Source organism: Sander lucioperca, chromosome 1 (assembly GCF_008315115.2).
Source record: "Sander lucioperca isolate FBNREF2018 chromosome 1, SLUC_FBN_1.2, whole genome shotgun sequence".
NCBI lineage: Eukaryota > Metazoa > Chordata > Actinopteri > Perciformes > Percidae > Sander > Sander lucioperca.
Window position 1 is genome coordinate 50,996,204 of NC_050173.1, and position 21,062 is coordinate 51,017,265.

The 21,062-nt window shown below is 43.1% G+C and overlaps 1 protein-coding gene across 4 annotated transcripts in view; it reads right to left on the reverse strand.

Moving 5' to 3' along the window:
• Window positions 1–1,668: 1,668 nt before the first annotated feature.
• Window positions 1,669–21,062, reverse strand: part of ppp3cb (protein phosphatase 3, catalytic subunit, beta isozyme) — a 52,383-nt gene continuing 32,989 nt past the window's right edge. For 2 of the 4 annotated variants that reach the window (XM_031280066.2, XM_031280067.2), the window contains exons 6-14: window positions 19,595–19,734; window positions 18,150–18,227; window positions 14,170–14,264; window positions 13,624–13,749; window positions 11,547–11,624; window positions 11,383–11,467; window positions 10,004–10,101; window positions 8,161–8,208; window positions 1,669–3,969 (exon numbers count right to left, since the gene is read on the reverse strand). In XM_031280066.2, the coding sequence (XP_031135926.1) occupies window positions 3,791–3,969; window positions 8,161–8,208; window positions 10,004–10,101; window positions 11,383–11,467; window positions 11,547–11,624; window positions 13,624–13,749; window positions 14,170–14,264; window positions 18,150–18,227; window positions 19,595–19,734 (927 nt within the window). In that variant the 3' untranslated portion in view covers window positions 1,669–3,790. The remainder of the gene's footprint in view (window positions 3,970–8,160; window positions 8,209–10,003; window positions 10,102–11,382; window positions 11,468–11,546; window positions 11,625–13,623; window positions 13,750–14,169; window positions 14,265–18,149; window positions 18,228–19,594; window positions 19,735–21,062) is intronic. The other 2 variants (XR_004898391.1, XM_031280069.2) reach the window with 2 other exon arrangements.

The window sequence follows — 21,062 nt, forward strand, 5'->3', positions numbered from 1 at the left end:
ACAGATCTTTTTACTCAAGTGTCAAGTTGGCTTCCGGTTAAACCATTGTCAATTATTTCACAATAGAATGGATGCAGATATGTTGCAGTGGTCATTTTGTGCCCCCTTTGTTAAATCAAAAGTGAAAAAGTGCAATAAACATACTAGAGATAAGTAAAACCAACAAAGTATGTGGGCCAACATGGGCATCCGGACAGCTCCACTGTTCTTTGTCAAATACTCTATAAGTCTTTGGAACTCTATTAAAGGGATGAAACATCACTGTTCTGAAATTATATTCCCTCATTTGTTGTTATGATCAGGGCTTTAAATTGACACCCACCAACCCGACAAATGTGGTTAAAAATTAACTTTGGCAGGTAACATTTTAAAGTTACTAGCCAATTTGGCTGATGGTGATGAATGAAGCGAAGCGTCTGTTTGAATTGTCCGACTGCAGAAATGTTTCCAGATTGGTCTGTTGTGCGCCAAGAAATGTGGGCGGTTTTGTGTGTCTTTGGCTTGGAAACGTAATCTTTATCTGGCATCACTGCTTGTAGTACTAATCCTAGATTTCCCATGAACACTTTGTCGTGACGTGTCATACAACATTGGCTACGTGCCTAGCGTGCGTGGTATCGATTACGAGCTAGAGACAGTCTTTTGACAAAAACACATAAACCAATCACAATCATCTGGCTCTGCTAAATAGTCTCGGGAAGGACATTATATATATATATATATATATATATATATATATATATATATTTCTTAGGTGCGTGGGGTTATCTGCTATTACAGTCTATGGGCTACAGTGAGACCGGTAATTAACCATTTTCATACCCCATTAGCATATACTGTATATGATGTACTATTTAGTTACCCCTCTTGCTCTGTATGGAAGCATTTATTCAGGTGTTTCCTGTCACCCATCTGTAAATGTTACACAATATTTGTCATGTTTCACCTTAGGGAAAGTCACTCCCTCTCACCACTGACATTTCCCATAATTCATCTAATTACTCTTCTATGTGGTATGTTTTGCATCAATCCTGTCAAACCAGTAGCTGTAACTACCTCCCACTGCTTCAGGAAGATTGCAAAAGTCACTTACTGCAGTGTAACTGTAAAGCAGGTCCAGTCAGTTTGACTGGCTTTGATAAGGCATCCCTTGCTATCTCCAGGGCGGATCTCATTTGTATAGTATAATATAATATTATAATATTTATATAATATAAAATGTATATAATATTTCCTTTATTTGGCAAGTACATTTACAAATACGAGGAATTTTTCCTCTGCATTTAACCCATCCTAACTAATGAGGCGCAGTGGTCAGCCATAGTCTGGCGCCCGGGGACCAACTCCAGTTGTAATGCCAGTGCCCACGTCAAGGCAAGGGCAGGAGTTACCTAGCATGCATGTCTTTAAGGTGGGAAGAAACCGGCGCACCCAGAGGATACCCACGCAAACACGGGGAGACCATGCAAACTCCACACACAGACTGGGGATAAAACCCAGGACTCAGTGCCTACTTCCTGGGAGGCAGCACTGAGCCGCCGTTGCGCCAACATCTGCTGTGTGTGTGTGTGTGTGTGTGTGTGTGTGTGTGTGTGTGTGTGTGTGTGTGTGTGTGCGCCCATACGACACAAATGAACGAAAACGAAATAAAGGTTCGGTATCCATACCAAAGGTTCATGCATATTTTATTCAAGAGTAAAAAAGTGGATCGTCCCATGCTTACAGTGTTAGTGACTGGGGAGTCGAGAGAGAGAGAGAGAGAGAGAGAGAGAGAGAGAGAGAGAGAGAGAGAGAGAACCGTGGCATATTTTCTATGGCACAGGGTCTCCCGGGGGGGTTCACCTCTCCCAAAGAAGCACAACAAGATCAACCGAGGAGCAACGCAACATGAAGAGCAACCAGCAGATAGAGAGAGAGAGAGAGAGAGCTTAAATATTAAGAATGTCCATAATAAATAGAATCATAATAATCATAGAATCATAAATATCATCAAATAACAAGAGGAATCATCAAGAATTATGATCAGAGAGAGTACACTTTTTTCCTTTAAATTGCAACAAACCAGCTCTTCTGTTAAAATGTGTCTTGCTGCTTTTTGCTTGAAACAGCGCAAATTTTAACCATGCAATCATGCTTTTGGCTGCCTGAATGCCTGTGCCTCTGTATATACTGTAAGTATGGTCAGTCATCAATGCTAGTTTAATATTTGTTTTTATCGTTATTCATATTTATCGTTAAAAACAACTCCTGTACACCGACAAAGAAGAGAGGAGAGAACGTGGACTTTACACTTTGAATAGAAGTGTACTGCCATTCTGTACAGCGTCGAAAGAAACCCAAAAACACAGGTCGCGAAAAAAGAAACGTGAAAAAAAACTGAATATAACACAGAAATAATACAAAAAAATAAATTAAATTAACATTATGTACAAAATAAATTATTCATTATTCCTCAGTTCATTTATAATAGCCAGAAAAAGAAAAAGAAAAAAACCTCTACCATAGTGAAACACAGAGCACAAATATAATCTTCACATTATTATCAAAGAACTTAACTCTGCATGCACTGATGCGTTAATATAAATGCTTTACAAAGAACCTTTTCTTGTTGTTTTGGCTGCTTCCTTAACCAGAAGAGTCTGTTTCCTCTGTGAAATATTATTTCCTGCTTTTTAGGCCAGAAATTCCCGGCTATCACTGCTGTTTGACAGCAGACAGCAACGCAGGGAAGAAAGCAGGATGTAGAAAGAGAATGAATAGAGTATGACTTCACATTTAAACTCCCACTGGCTCCCTCACATACACAAAGCATTCTACGTCCGCTATACTGCATCTTGCATCTTGTGACCATATGCATCACATTTGCAATAAAACCGTTGTACCCTATTTACACGCAACATGTGGGGAGAAACACTCGCTTCACATCTGATCCAGGCCCGAGAGCTTACTGGGGTGGGGGGGGGGGAAGACCTCCACTTGACTTCAAGTGGAGAATGGGTATACAGTGTAGTGCTACAAAAGCAAACGGGAATCTCCTCCCGAGAAGAAAAGGACAGCGAGGGCTCAGATTAGACTGCAGATGAGATTATCTCCACACATCTCTTGGCAACAGATACCACACCACACATCAAACATTTTCTCGCTGTTGCCGGGCTGATGGCGAGTTCAGCTCGTGTTTGCAAACCAAAATACACTTTCAAATATAACCGCACGGACATTTATATGTCGAAGCATGTGCACGCACGCAGGCAGGCATATCCACAACTCTATAAAATCAACCTATCGCTATCGAAGTTTGCTTCCACTTCCTGTTTTAGGATGCAAACAGGAAAGATAACCCCCCCCCGACACAACACACACCACCGACACAGCCACGTCATGCTGACACTGTCAACCCACTGGTCATCCAACATACACGGTGAACAGCAGCTTCTCCTGTTTTGCATGAGGAGTGTTTTTGTAGTTTCTTTCCGGTTGTTGTGCAAGTACATGGGAGTTGTAGTTCTCTATATAGGGCCGATCAGTTCAGTGTAGAGGATCAGCCTTTGGTGGTAAAGTCCGGGTACGCTCATGCCTTTACATACAGCTGACGGGGAATGGGGTAGGTAATCGTGTGTGTGATGCTGTATGTAGCCTATTCAGTGTGTGTGTGTGTGTGTGTGTGTGTGTGTGTGTGTGTGTTTTACGTGTGTTTATATGCCTATGTACACGTATCTATAAATATGGTACCATATCAGAGTTGTTGTAACTGCGGGTATGTGTCTGGGCACGTAGTAGGAGTGTATGTCCATCACTGTATATTGCTGTTGCTGTCGGCCCCATTGGGCTCTCCCATGTTCATGCGACCCATTGACAGGCCCACGCTGTTGACGCCGTCGCGTCGCGGAGGCATCCTCTCGTTGATCCGATCCAGACCTTTAGCCTCCTCGAAACTGCTGATCCGATGCTGCGGAGAGAAGCCTCGGATGGCTGCGGACGCAGGCAGGCAGGCGCACGCGCACACACACACACACACACACACACACACACACACACACACACACACACACACACACACACACACACACAGAGTTGATATTTAACAAGACATTAAGTAGAATCTTGTGTATCCAAACCACATGGGAACTTTGAAGGAAATATTCAGAGCACTGAAATGGATTGAAGATTCCAAACCAAATTTTATTCATTTATGAATGTGCACACCTTTTCAAAGCATTCAGTCTGGGTGAATTTACCTTTATCTTTAAATAAATGCTTTGATTTGAGCACACCAGCAAGGGCATTTCAATAGTTTGGACCCTGACTGTGATCCTTTAGCAGAGGAACATTTTGGGTTTGGATGAACAAGGTTCTGTCATTTATGCTACAGACAATATCTACACACATCAACAAGTGTTGATCTATTGTCTGAATGCTGAGCCAGGAGGACTTTGACCTCGTGGCTCACGGTGGACATGACATTGATCCTAGATCAGTAGTCTGAGACTCGTGGTGGATAAGACATTATGAGACACAGAGTATGGAACACAGCACAGCTGCACAGAAGCGGTCGTTCATAAGTCCTTAAAGCACGTTTTGCCCCTGTGAAGAGGTTTTGACAGTCAGCCGTTTGTTTTGGAGGTCACCACCTTCCCATTACATTTTGTAAACTAGAAGTAAAAAAGAAAAGGACAAAAGTCCAGTGTCCTGTTTTCCACATGTCAGGTTGATTCTTTTGAACTTAATGTCTAAGGCTACGTTCAGACTGCAGGCAAAAGTGGCCCAAATCTGATTTTTTTTTGGGATCAAATGACCATGTCAGACTTCTTCAGAAGTAGTGTGAACACTCAAATCTTGCCCAGATCTGATTTTTTCAAATCAGATTTAGACCACTTCCATATGTGGTCCTGAATCAGACCCAGGTCTGATTTTGTTTTCAATGCGGCCGCAGGGTGAACAACCAAGGCGGATTTGATGCGACTTTTACGTCAATCTACATCGACATTTGTCACAATTATGCGCCGGCGGGAGTTAGCCCTAGACACAGACAGTAACATTAAAAACTAGACTAGGCCTACAAAATGGAGAACAGTGATGGAGCAAGTCAATGGAGGGAGAGGGAGATGTTAGACCTAATTAGTGTACGGGGAGATACTTCAATTCAATCAAAACTAGAAGGATCATACCGTAACCGCTCCGTCTTTGAAAAAAATAGACACACAGAACTCTGTAGTGAATTTGTAACCATAACCCCACCATAGGCCAAAATAGCCAATTTGTCTCTCTTTCTCATCATTCTTCTCCTCCTCAGCACCTGCTCATTAATGTTACGGCCGCCATTACACAAACATTTTGAAATAAAAGCGAAAATGCTTACTTCCTCCATAACCTCCCTAACTTTAGTGCAGCAGCGTGCTGCGTCTGATGTCATTGTTATTGTTCTTTTGCGCATGCGGGTCAGTTCGAAACCACAAACAGTTCACACTGGAATCTGATATAGGCCACATTTTAAAAGGTAATGTCAACAGCCAAACAAAAAATCGGATCTGAGTAAAAAATCCGAATTAAGCATTAAGACTTGCAGTGTGAACGTAGCCTAAGTTAGTCATATTTGTAGTTTGGTTAGATTTTTAGCAAATTTGTCTTTTTATTTGTTATTTAATGAGCTTTGTCTCAACTCCTCTTCCTCAGCGAGTTTAATGAATAACGTGCTGGTGCACTCAAACAATTCCTTAAAGGGGCACTCCGCCGATTCTACACATGCAGGTCAGTTTATGATGTCATCAAGGTTATCTTGGTATGGGCACTACAAATGTTTAAAGGAATAGTTCAACAATTTAGGAAATACACTTATTTGCAGAGAGTTAGATAAGTCTCTTATGTCTGTATGGTTAAGGTGAAGCAAGCGCCGGCATGCCGTCAGCTCAGCTTAGCCTCAAGACTGGAAACAGGGACACAGCTAGCCTGGCCTAAAGTCCACCTACAAGCACCTCTGAAGCTCACAAATTAACACATTGGCCCAATCCTAAAGTGAGCCCTGAGGACTAAGGACTGAAGACTCACAGACTTAATTGATCTCAGGTGCTAAGTGAGTGAGTGTGTGAGGCCACATGGGCTCAGATAGGTAGAAATGGGATTGGGACAGCACTTCATAAGATCACATGTTACCTTGGTGACATTTAATAACAAAGATGTTGCTGACACTTGCCGGTTTGGGAATTTTCATTTTAAGTTTGTTGCTTTCCACACGGCCAAGGCACAGGAGACGGCTGCCTGATTCCAAATTTTTTCAAACTCTTGTTTTACAAGCTGGACAACAGGTTGGTCTGTGCTCCGTGGTCGTGTGTCGTGCTGTTGTTTACCTTTGTAAGTTCCGGATTTCCCTATGGTCTCCGCGGTAAACGTCACAATGCTTTAAACTGTAGGTAACTCCCTTTGGTGAAGCCTGCATGAATGCAGACTCACGGAAAGGGCTCAGCAAGTGTGAACTCAAACCCTCAGGCCCTTTGAAATTCGACATTGGGACAACCCTAAGCCCTTACGAATTTTGCGAGAACGCGCACCAAAGTCCGTGAGTCTGTGAGTCCGGACTTTGGGATTGGGCCTTTGTATCACGTTTGTTTGAGCCATAAAAAAGTTGTGGTTTTACAAAGTCACATGCTGGAACTTTTTCTTGGCACAGTGATTTCCCGTAAAACCACAACCCTCCATCTTTACGTGTGTTTGACAGCTCTTTTTGGAGCCGGACCCAAACTAGGGCTTTAAAGTCAGGACATGCCTGGCTCTATTGCCTTAGTCTCTTTTGAGTACCCCAATTTATGGAAGGGCAATAACAAATCGCAGGGGTGCCTCTTTAAATTAGACTCAAAGTGGACCACATACCTAGCCTGAGAAAACCCTGACGAACTTCTGGCAAATTTGAGATTTTCTCTGCAAGTCCATCTGGCCAAGAGCCCATTCAAGCCCATTTCCAATTTTTCCAAATTGAGGCACCAATCACAACCATTGAGGCGGGCTTTACATGATGACGATAGCGCAGTGACGGCGAGCAGCTTTTTGTTTACATTCAACATGACGGCCACTGAAGCGCAGCAACCCATTGATGCCGCTGTCGCTGCTACATCACCCAGATTGTTGGTCTGATTGGTTGAAGGACTAGCCACTTGCGCCCAGAGGCATTTGAGCGGCGTCCATTGGTGACGCCCCTTTGGAAATGAGCTGCGAATGAACCTTGCCCAGACCCACTCTCAGTTACAACTGAGAAGGGTCTGGTGTCAACCAGGCTACCACATAAAAGCAGATACAGAAGAATTAGGGGTACCACTTATAATGGCGTTTGTCATCCGAATTAATGTCACAGAAATGAATAAAAGATGAAGCTTTGACATGAGCAGTCTCTGTATCTCAGGTGCTCCTGTGCGGATGAGGACTCTGAGCAGAGATCACTGCCGCTTTTGAACAACAGCTACTGTCACGTTACATTTGCACACATGCAGCTACTCACAAATATGCTACTGCTATAAGCAGACACCTAACACCCAGCTACAAATAACATTACGCAACCGAAAAACATAACACAAGAGCTACCCCATAATTCATTTTGCTTAAACAAATTATGGACTGTAGTTCAGGACAGTACAAAAGGTACAAACGCAAAAGACTGTGTGTGACGAGTAATAACAAAGCTTGTACAGTATACATATATTACACTCAACACAAATACCATGATCACAACCTGTCCAGTATCACAGAAGAACCTGGCAGACCTGTTCTGGCTTTAGTCATCACAGGAAGTGTGTGTGCGGTATGTGTTGGATCTGAATAGGATGTTAATACATGTTTGTGTTGGGAGAGAAGGTTTAGTGGCGTTTCTGTTTCCCAAGAGAAGGAAAGAGAAATGTGTGTTGATGTTTTTTTGTGTTGTGTGTTTTAATGTGGTGGCTTCAGCGTGCAACGCTTTTAGGCTTTTTTGTGAGCGCTGATGTGGTTAGAAGAGCTCAGTGCATCGTGGGTAAAGAAAATCTATGACCTTATGAACATGGGTGGCTGAGAGCGCAGTCATGCTGCACACACACGCCCATGAGCGCACACACACACACACACACACACACACACACACACACACACACACACACACACACACACACACACACACACACAGTGAAATGAGTGGGATTTTACCTTCATCGTCCTTAACTGTCTCGATGGCTTCAATGGCCTCAATGGTAGCTGAAGGATGGGCAAAGAGAAAAGGAGAAGAGAAAAAAAGGACAGGATGACAGAGAAGATGACAGAGTCCGGGAGAGAAAAGATGAAGTACAAAGAAAGAAAGAGGAAAAAGAGAAGAAAGGAAGTGAAGGCTGAAACATGCTTCTGTGCAGTTGCGCGTAAATGTAAATGCAATCGTGTCACAAGGGTGACCGGGCCTCACAAAGGGGCCTTCAAATCTCAGTTAAATGTTGTCAAAATAACGCTGGCTACTCGGATTGGGCCAACACCAAAGAAATTAAAAACATATTTAACCACAAAAGAAAGTACACAGAAAATATAACAGATCAAAGTGTAACCTGCATTGAGATATATTGATAAAAACATTTGTATGATAAGGGACGGCATGATGCCATTGGGGCTAAGGCTATGTTTACGCCTTGAGTCCAGGTGCGTAGCTAAAATTTCTGGACCCTGTATATAGGCATTATTTATGGGCCCCATCGGCTAGTCATTATATTATCTTTGTGGGCGTTTTCGAGGCCCTAAAACGTAGACATTTAGAAACACTGCTGCCCAATTTTTGGCCTTGTAGTCTGGATGAGCACAAACAGAGACTTTTGGAAACGCTGCACGTCAGTTTTATTGGTTAGATAGGCGTTCATCAGGGGCGGTCTGGGGGGGGGGAGACGGTGGCCAGTGCCCCCGTAATATTAAGTCTTGATCCCCCTCTGGCTCGCCTAACTGTGGCAAATATTTTCATACATTTTAACCTCACCATTATCCCCAAAGAGGGGATATTATTCATGTGCAGTGATAAATAAAATGTAGGTTAATACTGAATGAGTATTCTTGTGTTTATTGTTATATATGTATTATTAGTCTTTTGTAGAACCAAATCTATGGAGGGTTGGTGGTATGTAACACTTGTGCTTAATATATTTGGTACTCCTAAAATCACATGTGGCCCCAGCCTGGCCCCTCCATTTGAAATGGTCTCGAACCGCCACTGGCTTATAATCTTTCAGTAACAGTTCCACCTCGTCGTCGGTCCAAGCTAATAAATCCCTGGTTTTACTTTTTCGCCATGATTTTTAACCGCAGAGCAAATGGTCATGTGATGTGCGTTTCTCCCTCCCCACATTTCCTGTCTGCCTCTCGACTTATCATCATGAATCGATAGCAAAAATACTCCTCCTCTAAAAAAAAAAACATTCTGGGTTTGGTAAATGCAACATAGTCCCCTGTTGTACACTTTTAAGTTATGTTCAATTGTGATAGCAGAAAAGATACGTGATAAAGTGGGCACGCGTGACTCAGAGACATGTTTCAGGTTTTAGTCATGTGAGGCCCTCAGAGCAGCAGTGAGACCATGGCAGGTTCAGATGGCACCTGGTGTTAGCAGTAGCTGGTGTTAGCTCACACATACACTTTGGCTGTCTGTCCTTTCTCTCATTCTCTAACTCTCTTTCTATGTCACATAAGCTCTCTCTTACACACACACAACCAGCAGGCTGTTAGTATCCTCAGTGGCAGTGAGGTGAGGTGGAGAGAGTGAGCGAGTCAGTGAGGCAGAGAGGATGAAAGGAAAACAGCAGAGGAGAATAGGAGAGAGAGCAGGAAGGATCCGGAGGATGGTCCGAGGCAGATATTTAAACTGTGTCTGTGTGTACTTGGGTGTGTCTTAGTTCTGTTTCTGTTTGTGTGTCCAGGGTTACGTTTGAGAGTGTGTTTTTTGTGTGTGTGTGTGTGTGTGTGTGTGTGTGTGTGTGTGTGTGTGTGTGTGTGTGTGTGTGCACACGTGTTAAACACTCACCGCTCTGCAAGGTCTGTTTGCCCCCAGACAGCACTCCGCTGGGCAGCATGCCCGTAGGGGTCAGTCCCTTCAGAGTCAACACGTTCTCACTCTCCTCCCTGAGAGACAGACAGAGACAGTGTGTGTGTGTGTGTGGATAAAAAGAGAAACATTACAGATAATTACACACTTCCCCTTATTGTGCACCTGCAAACACACAAAAACATGCTTGTGGATTGAAATACTGAATGTTGAAAGTGACGATCTGGTGACTTGTTTTTTTGGGGTTTTTTTCTTTATTAGATGGTATAGACGACAGGTGGGCTGTCGGGGCCAGCAAGGCCTTCTCTGCTGGCCAAGTTGGCCATGTTTATAATTATATATATATATATATATATATATATATATATATATATATATACATTTCTAAAATATATACATTTATTAATTTCATATGTATTTTACAAAGTCCGTTCCTACTAGTCAATTACCGTAATTTCATTGCTACTCTCTCCCTCGGTTGTGCGGCCTCCAGTGCATTTCATAAATTAGAGTTTTTATCCAGTCAGATTTCCCCTCTGTGCTGTCTCTGGGGGGAGGGGGGGGGGGGTGTATCTACTCTGAGGCCTGAGAATTTGGAGTGAATCCCTCTGCTGTTTAAGCAAATAGGGACAATGTTGTTGATTGTCATATTCTTTAGCCAAATTTCGAGTTTGCCCTGTTGGGCGTATTCTTTGACAGGCCAGAACCTTCTAGCTGGCCCAGCCGCCTCCATCGGCATTTTTTCGGACCAGTTAGTATGGTGGCCGAGAAGCAAAACTAGCTAGCATCACATAACCATAGCAGTAACTACCAGCTGTTGTGGGTTTCTTTCTTTAATTACATTTACTTTGACTATATGTGATGCAGCATCCTGCCATACTGCACGAAAGTGATGGCTTCAGTCACCATGTATTCATGTCTCTGCAATAGTGTGTTGAAACTCTAGGTGTTGAGCCTTGTGTTAAATCACTTTATTCCACAAGATAATGTCCTAGTGTCATGGTGAGGTTATTCAAAGGTGGTTTAATTGCTGTAGGATAGTACTGAAGGCCCAGGTGTAAAATACACGGCCCACAACTATAGGCAGATAGGAAAAGGGGGGGAGAAAGGGGATGACACGCAGCAAAGAAACAGGTCGAATTCGAACCAGGGGCGCTGCCAAGGACTCAGCCTACATGGGGCGCACACTCTACCTGGTGAGCTAGATGTTGCCCCACCATCTGGTGACTTCTAAATACATTTCTGCAAAGGTTAAAGGAAATACAGCACTTGTGGGCATACTGCACACACACACACACACACACACACACACACACACACACACACACACACACACAGTATGTACAACCAGAACTCACCGTAGAACAGAGAACATTTTAGCCATCTTCCCAATGGCTCGTATCTTGTTTTTGATCACCTCTTTCCTGGCTGCTGCTGCACTGGCTGGGAAAGAGTCAAACACAAACTTTCTTGTAATATTATGAATGGCATTGCTTTAATGTCAGTGTCGAGTGTTTCTTACCATCGAAGATCTCCTCTCCGTCGTTCATGAGTTCGTCGTCCGAGCAGATGCTCAGGACGTTGACCAGCATCTCAGTCACTGGAGGACACACAGACAGACAGAGACACACACACACACACACACAATCAGGGACATAGTTGCACACTGGTGGCCTAACCGGCAATTTCCACTGGATGCGTAACAGCTGCGGATCCGCTCCGGAAAGTCGGCGGAGTCATTAGGTTAGGTTTCCATTAAAGTCAATGTGTGTATTTCCACCGCTCCGCAGCAATTCAGCACAGGACAGATAGTGCGGGACAGGAAGTCGAGCACAGAAACAAAATAAAAATCCGGTTAATTTTCAAAATAAAATACACCGTGCTCACGGCGGATCATATTTCCCTGCACTACACCTTGAAAACACAGCACAGAGTAGTTTCCCCTCTACTCCTCTGGATGAAACTAACTGGTGTTGGTTTTGTGGTTCTATTCTACGTGAATTCGTGAGATCTCATGGGTCTTCGTGACTACAGCTGTCAGTCATGGCCGCAGCCGTGCCACAACAAATCCGGACCTAGTGGGTATTGACAGACGGCGGAGCACGCCGCCGTTCCGCAGCGGAGCCGGTCCGCAGACGTTCCGTATCCAGTGGAAATCCGGAGTAAGGGTTAAAGGAACACGCCGACTTATTGGGACTTTAGCTTATTCACCGTATCCCCCAGAGTTAGATAAGTCCATACATACCCTTCTCATCTCCGTGCGTGTCGTAGTCACAGTGATTAGCGCAACACCTGAAAAGCACCATTGTTACTCTCTGCTCCTCACCACGGACTGCGAGCAAATCACTCCGCCCAAGTAGCAGAAGTAGCAGTGCTTCGCCTTCTGAGAATATAGTTCCCAGTTTATATACGGTTAGAAGATGGCTGTGTCTCATGTGACCTTGTTATTTGTACATGCTATGACTATACAAATCACAACATGTAAATAGGAAAATGTTGGCGTTATTTTGTCACTTATTGGGAGCAGTAGGCTAGATGGAGCCGGTTACCTCCAGGATCTGTGCTAAGCTAGGCTAGCGGTGGGGACGTCAGACAGAGTTACGACACGCACGGAGATGAGAAGGGTATGTATGGACTTATCTAACTCTGGGGGATACGGGGAATAAGACAAAGTCCCAATAAGTCGGCGTGTTCCTTTAAGACGGCAACTGTGACCCGCATCACCCCCCAAGGTTCGTGCCCAGCTGGGGACGCTTGTTGCGTGTCATTCCATATCTCTCTCCCTCCCCTCATTTCCTGTCATCTCTCTACTGCTGCCTCAAATCTGACTAAAGTCCCTAATCCTGTAAGTAGGGGTTATACACCTTTTAAGCTGATATAATTGCTATTTTTAGAGAATATTATGTAGTAGCACTAGAACCATGTGAAGTACATAAAACATATCTTTCTTTAAAACTAAGAAATGTATAGAGATGACCCCTTACTGTTGTGTTACTTTAACTGTGTTCGCTGATTGGTGAGATCCAGCAGGGACATAGACATGCCTGCGTTTTCATCACTGTACAGATAGTGTCAAAGCTAGAATTCAAGAATGTTTAGGTTGCGCCTGACTTCAGCAGCCCAGACTGAACTCTAAGACCATTCACATCTTTGTCAGAAGAATACAGTTGCACACTTGTGGCCCCTCTGTGTTATTTTGAAAATAATTTGCAGTGATTTGACAAAGATGATTTAGATTTTTGCATTAAGACTTCTTTGTCTCAATGTTTTGTACAGTATGTTATGTTATGTGCAAACAAATCCATGACAGCTGTTATTTTGAAGAACTTTTTACGAGATGTACATACAGTATGTATCTAAGTGAAAATGCTGGTGATCTGTCTGAGCTGGAGCACAAAGTCCACCAAACCCCAATTAGTTCAGATTTAAATCAGGTTTAGAATCAGTGATAGCATCAATTAGCATGAAGGAGTTTTTTTTTTTAATCAGACCAGTTTAATATGCAAATTAATTTTTGGGTCCCTGCTCTGTCTCTCTTTCAGTTTAAGGAGACCCCTGGTCTAAAGGATAGCCTATGTGCGTGCATGTGATAGGCCTACCCTTTTCTCCCACGAAAGGCAGCGACCAGGTGAAGACGTCCATGAAGTTGGGCAGCCAGTAGGGGTGAGGAGAGCAGTTGAACTGACGGATGTTCATTACATTGTTCTCATACTTTAGCACCGCCGCTGGACACACACACACACACACACACACACACACACACACACACTCACATTATAGCCTTTTTGGTCAGATAGTAGGCAATAATATTCCCCAAATATTATTTATCAAACATCATGTTAATCATACAGTTATACTAATGTTCATCTACATCTATCAAGTTCCTCAACAGATGTTAGAAGTGTTCCTGTTCAGTCTTGGATGAATAATAACATGATGTTGAGTCTAAAATAACTTCACTGCAGTGCTCAAGATACGAGCCATTGGGAAGATGGCTAAAATGTTCTCTGTTCTACGGTGAGTTCTGGTTGTACGTGTGTGTGTGTGTGTGTGTGTGTGTGTGTGTGTGTGTGTGTGTGTGTGTGTGTGTGTGTGTGTGTGTGTGTGTGTGCGTGTGTGCGTGCGTGCGTGCGTGTGTGTCAGACCTTTGTTGTTGTAGACATCCAGGTAGTTTGGAGCAGAGAAGATTGTGATGAGGGAGGGGAAACCTGTAGTCTGACTCTTCCTGTACATACGATACCTGATAGAAGAGAGACAAAACAAGCCGCCCACGTTAAAGCTACTCAAATAAAAATACTTTAAAGAGACAGAGACTGGTTGAAGCTGAGACAGTCACGCATTTAAAAACAAATGAAAAAGGAATCTGTGTGGGGGCGAAATGACGAGTAAGAGTGGCACCGAGCAGGGTACCAGTGTTTGAGTGAAGCTGTCAACATTTTCAATTAGGCCCAGATTTAGTGACTTATGGCCCATTCAGACCAAAGAAAGCGATCCGGCGATTTGCAGCAGGGTTGTGGGAGTGTCACTTAAATGTGTGACGTCCTGTTGTGTACTTTAATGTAGCACAAGTAGACTTTGTATTTCACAATTACTGTTTTCCGTCAGATCGTTTATAGATCTCGACATTACCGCCTGCACATGAAGGCAACTTCATTTCACGCAGAAAGAGAGAAAGAAAAGAGACGGAGCAACTGTGCTTTGTTGTTGCAGGAAACAGTCAGCTGTAAAGGCCCTGACACACCAACCTGACAGCTGACTGTCGGCAGAAAAGGCAGTCGGACTGATCAGTCGGCTCCCCGAGGTCCAAAAAGTGCCTCGGAACACACCGAAGCGACGCCGTCTTGAGCGTACGTTCTGCGCGTGCGTGAAACGTAATACAAAAAAATGAAAACCGGAAATGACGAACGCGTCACGTGGGTCTGGCTTCTCCAACTGACCGATAATGGCGGCTTGTTCGAAATACGATCTCATATTGTACTAAAATAGTTCACAGAAAAGTGTTTCTGAAAACATTTTAAGAGAGAAATAGGCCGTGCAGTTGCTGAATCTGTCTTCATTTCAGATCAACAAAGGTCAGTTTAAAAGATTTTCGTCAGATTTTGAGAGGCGTTCGTCACTCATCCCGCTCGCCACTTCCAGATTAGCACTCCACCAATCAGATTGGTTATTGAGTCCTACTGCCCGCACTCCGACCCAGCATGTCAGGTCGGCCAAAACGAAGGCCGACAGCTCCTCTGACGGACGACGGCACGGATCACACCGAACAGACTCGAGTCACTGACCTCGCCAGACTGTCCGACGGACGATTATCGGGTTGGTGTGTCAGGGCCATTACACAAAATCTTGAGCAGTAAAGTGCTTGTTTTTCGTTTTTAACCCTCATAGTGTTTTAAAACTTTCTTGTGGCAGCGATAGAGGCAGTGATGTTTCCTGTATACTGTACGGGACTCTCACAACACCTTGAAACGGACTGACAAGTATAATCGCCAGTTACATGACCGGCCAACGCAGGGTGACGTAGGGTGGTGTTTCTCCAAAAGTTGAATCTGTCTTTCCGCTGATGGCCGCTCCATTTTTTTTCCCCGGCTCCCCCCTGTGCCCTCCACCGCCGCAGCCTAAATGCATGACCGTCTGAGGATCACCTGAGTGTATGTGAACGCAGCCAAAGTCACAATAAGAAACAAGTGTGGGTGCAATTAGTTTTATGCATGCAAAGAGATTAGACATGATAATGAACACAAGCACACATATTTCCTTTGTACCCACAAACAAAGCACAAAAGCAGCCTCTACTAGCCGGGTCCCTCGACGATAGACTCATTACCAAACTCATCAGTAATCAAGAATTTTGGTTATTTATTAGAAGAAAATATAATCTAGGTGTGCAGCAAAATGTTTTGGCTGATTTTCCTATTATAGTGATTATAATATTGTCTGTTATTATAGTGTTCCAGTGTAGCTTTGTTAATTATGTTATTCTCTCTCAGAACCTGTGTATAACTAAATGCCAAAAATGCTATCAATGTCATTACGACAAAGCTGGTTCATGTTTTGGTCTCTACCTACTTACAGCAGGCCACCGTACACTGCTCTGTCACAATGGCAGGGATTTTACATTTCTCCCTGTGACCAAGCAGCATGTAGAATGTACTAAAGTTTATAGTATATTTTTTTTGCAGTTAGTGTGCAATAAATCAACATATTTAAAGGACAATTCCGGCTGTTTTCATGCTAATCTAATGTGTCTGTAGCTTGAAACTAGCTACCGCAAACTGGTGTTTAGCTGCTAACGCTAGCTTTAGGGGCACAGGGTAAATCACTATTTCTACACCACTAACAAGGCTCAAAATAGCAAAACACTTAAAGGCGAATCACGAACGCTGTGTTTGAGCTATGTTACTGGTTACTGGTTGCACGTCGTTCGACTGCTCATGACTGTTATCCAAGATGGCGGCCGCATGTAAACATGAACGCTACTGTCTTTATAATCTATCTTTGTAATAAACTGTCTGTACACTTACAAAGTTCTCAATGCTTCGGTTTGCACGTAGGGACCCTCATTATGCTACCGTTGAAGTGTGGTGATATTTTGAGCCTTGTTAGTGGTGTAGAAATAGTGATTTACCCTCTGTCCCGAAAGCTAGCGTTAGCAGGGGGATGATGGCACAGTGGATATGACACATGCCTTTGGTGTGCGAGACCCGGATTTGAATCCCACTGCGATACATCAACCAATGTGTCCCTGAGCAAGACACTTAACCCCTAGTTGCTCCAGAGGCGTGCGACCTCTGACATATATATATATATATATATATATATATAGCAATTGTAAGTCGCTTTGGATAAAAGCATCAGCTAAATGACATTTAATGTAAAGCAGCTAAACACCAGTTTGCGGTAGCTAGTTTTAAGCTACAGACACATTCGATTAGCATGAAAACATATCCCAGAGAACGGTCGACTCGTACACATATGTTATTAACCCCTAGGTTCATTTTGCGCCCGAATTGTCCTTTAACCGTGTTATATAATATAATACTACAATAGAGCTCTGTTGTTTATCAATCAAACTTTAACTTTTAATTCAACTTCACAAAGAGAAAGCAAAACCTTCCAGGAAAGTAATTTTTTTTTCTGAGGTGTTCCTGGAGCAGTTTCACCACCATCCACAATTAGTACATTTTTTCCCCCAGCAGGGAGCAGATTCCTCATTTCCCTTATGCATTGTATTGTAGGAAAAGTGTTTTTTAGTATGCATACTGATTGTTGCGAGTATACTATTACTATTACGTCACTTTTTAGGTGTGAACACATAATATTCTTGAAACCTGCTTGTCACTTCTCTTGATTCTGCATTGTCTAAAAGTGTCAGCAGTTTTAACAGACACTATTCCAACTATACATTAGGTCCTTGTTAGAACTACTAATAGTATATTTTCTTTTGACCAGCCCTTATGCAACGATTACCCAGGCTGCCCAGCTGCATGACAGTAAAAATATTGTTAATGGGTTCACCAAACAGCACAAGCCACAGCAACAGCACAACTCATAATGCAGCAATTAAGGCAGCACTATTAGATTTAGAGGATTTACAACAAGATAATAGATGGAATGGATTTGTGGGTCAGAAAACTGTGTTTTGGTGGTCGTTTAGCTCAGTTGGTAGAGCAGGTGCACATGTACAGAGGTCTGTTCCTCGACGCAGAAGATCCAGGGTTTGAATCTGACCTGTGACTGTTTTCCTGCATGTCTTCCCCCCCTCTCTCTACCCTTTCAAATCTCAGCTTTCCTGTCCAATAAAGGCAGAAATGCTCCCACTGCTTTATTTAGACTAGTAGTGCAGACATGGCTCTTTGCCTTCCCTTTCTGTTTTCAAGACGTAGCTGACCTGAATGTTGTTCAAGCTGTTGTTGCTCTCTGTCAGACAAACTCTAACAATGCTAATAACACAGTTTAAGGATGACAGAAGGACAATTGTGGAACCTCTTTCCCCGTAATGTGCCAGTTCCCTGACAAAGAAAAAAAAAACAGCTTGGAATGTGAAATGTCAAGGTAAGCCGTTAAATTAAATGGTGCTCTTTTTTAAGCCAAGAGAAGGACAGAGCTGCAACAGTAGGTCAGCTTACCCAGCATCCTGTGCTTCATGCGCTCTGATGATTGACAGCAGGTTGTTGGTCTGTAGGAACTCGCACACTGCTGGGTAACTGGGGGACAGACAAACAGACAGACACACACACACACACACACACACACACACACACACACACACACACACACACACACACACACACACACACACACACACAGAAGAAGTTAATGTATCTGAAGTGAAGCAATGGAAAGAAACAGACAGTAAAAACCCAATTTACATAGCAAACATGTCATGGTGTATTACATCAAGTCTGTAAACCACAGAACAGATGGACGTATTTAAATTGTAGCACTGGGAGATGATTGGGCCTCTTGTTTTTTAATGTCATGTCTAATTGAGATCAGCAGGGGGAAGCGATGAGCACAAGGCAGGCCTGAGCAGGGCTTATGGCCTCCTCAGTGCTGTGGGGGCTGAGTATTTACTAGTTGGTCGATTGATGCTGTGTCTGCTAAACATAGAAAATCACTGTGTGACTCCACAGGTCATAACACAGAGTTCTACACACTCTACACGCGAGGAACGCGGCTACGACCGCAACAGCGCTCAACCTGTCTTTTTACGATTTCAGCTCCTCTTATCCTTCCATTTTTATTTCTTTATTTCTATCTTTCATCTTCTACCCCACCACCACCACCACCGCACTCATCTAATGTTGCTCTCCCTCTTTCTCTCACTGTATCTTAATATCACTCCATAGCTGGCAGGAGTAGCCAGTCGTCATAGCAACAGAACCGTGCAGTCTCCCTGGGGATTGTGGGATATCGTTTCATGCTGAAACATAACTCTCTGTGTGTGTGTGTGTGTGTGTGTGTGTGTGTCAATGTGCTGTGTTTGTGTGTTTGCTCGTACACTGTGTGTGTGTGTGTGTGTGTGTGTGTGTGTGTGAGAATGTGCTGTGTTTATGTGTTTGCTCGTACACTGAGTGTGTGTGCACGTGTGTCTGTGTAAACTCGCCAAGATTTTCTGTCTCTTCGTACAAATTCCAGTGATTGTTACTGGATCTCGGATGTGGTGGCAGAAAGCATACATCTTTATCTTTTCTCATCACCAACATCCCAAACCAATAGACTGAAGTCCACCAAACTTATTAGATTCCAGAATTGTAGATTAAAGTCACATCTTGCTAACGCTGAGCGATCACAAGGCGCCCAGATCATTAAAACACATCGAATGAGCAGGCCAGGATCACATTTGAGGATCAGTCTTATTATTATGTGTTTTTTTAATCTCTGAATATTGCATCGATTCTGCCTTGTTGGGAAATCAGGTTAGTTCATATCTCTGAGCTCCATAAGCACTGGGATCTACTGCATCAACGACTATACTCACACACATTTAGGTTGATTTTCTTCTCAAATAAATCAGGACTCTTACGTAATATTTGGGTTGGTCCTTGTGAGGAGTAATTTTGTCCTGTACCTGTAGAAATAGGAGCAGCCTCTGACTGTGTTGTGGCCAAAGTACTCCTGGGTCTTCTCGTTCCCAAAGTCTTCCAGGGGGTCGGCCCACAGCAGGTCGCACATGGGCCCAAATGCTGGGGGCTCCTTAAACCGGTCCAACTAGGACATACAAAGAACACACACAGAAATACACAAAAAACATAAGCTTACAGAAATACACAAATGCTCAGTTACACATCGAAATACACAGACACAAAAACAAACTCACACAAAAAACATATCACATACCTAACTTTTTTTTTTTTAAGTGATATAAACCATTCACACAGACATAAATGCACCTGCACATATAGGATAAATCAGAAGAGAAATAAAAGCAAACACACACAAACACATACTGTCAGAGCAGAGCATCTCCATGGCAACCCTCACCACACAGGAGGGAGAAGATGTCACACCAGCAGATTCACCATGGAAACACTGCCATTAGATGAGGAAGTGTGTGCCCTCATGTCTCTGTGTTCATGTGTGTGCCTTTGTACTGTGTTTTACTGTGAACTGTATACATACCGCATATGTGTGGGTCTCTTTCACTGGTGTACTGCATTTACTGGTTTCTTATGGACTATCTGCATTGACAGTAGATGTGGGTATAAAGGCATACGTAAGAGTTGGTGTGTGTTTATATCTGCGCTTGCAGGTGTGTTTGAACATTACACATGTGGATAACATGTTACATTAACGCTATTATTTTTCCCAGAAATGAGAAGTGTGATAATTGTCGCTTCTATACAGTGAATACAGAGGCAATGACGTTGAGAAAACTGGTTTTGAGTGTTCAGGCTGACAGGCAAACTGTAACAGTAAGAACGGTTGTAATGCATTCACTCTATGACTTATTTTACCTAAAAAGTAATTGCAATGGAACTCAAATAAAACCTAAAAAATGCAGATAGGAATAAAAGGGGAAAAAGGTACTGTATCTCCCCAGCATAAATGTGTTCTTTAAGCTTTATTGTCCATTTTAACTAGTTTGTTGAAAAGATTCAGTTTTACTTTGATTATTTAAAGGTCCCATGACATGCTGCTTTTTGGATGCTTTATATAGACCTAAGTGGTCCCCTAATACTGTATCTGAAGTCTCTTTTATATAGGCCTTAGTGGTCCCCTAATTCTGTATCTGAAGTCTCTTTTATATAGACCTTAGTGGTCCCCTAATACTGTATCTGAAGTCTCTTTTATATAGACCTTAGTGGTCCCCTAATACTGTATCTGAAGTCTCTTTTATATAGGCCTTAGTGGTCCCCTAATACTGTATCTGAAGTCTCTTTTATATAGACCTTAGTGGTCCCCTAATTCTGTATCTGAAGTATCTTTTATATAGACCTTAGGGGTCCCCTAATACTGTATCTGAAGTCTCTTTCCCGAAATTCAGCCTTGGTGCAGAATTACAGCCACTAGAGCCAGTCCCACAATGAGCTTTCCTT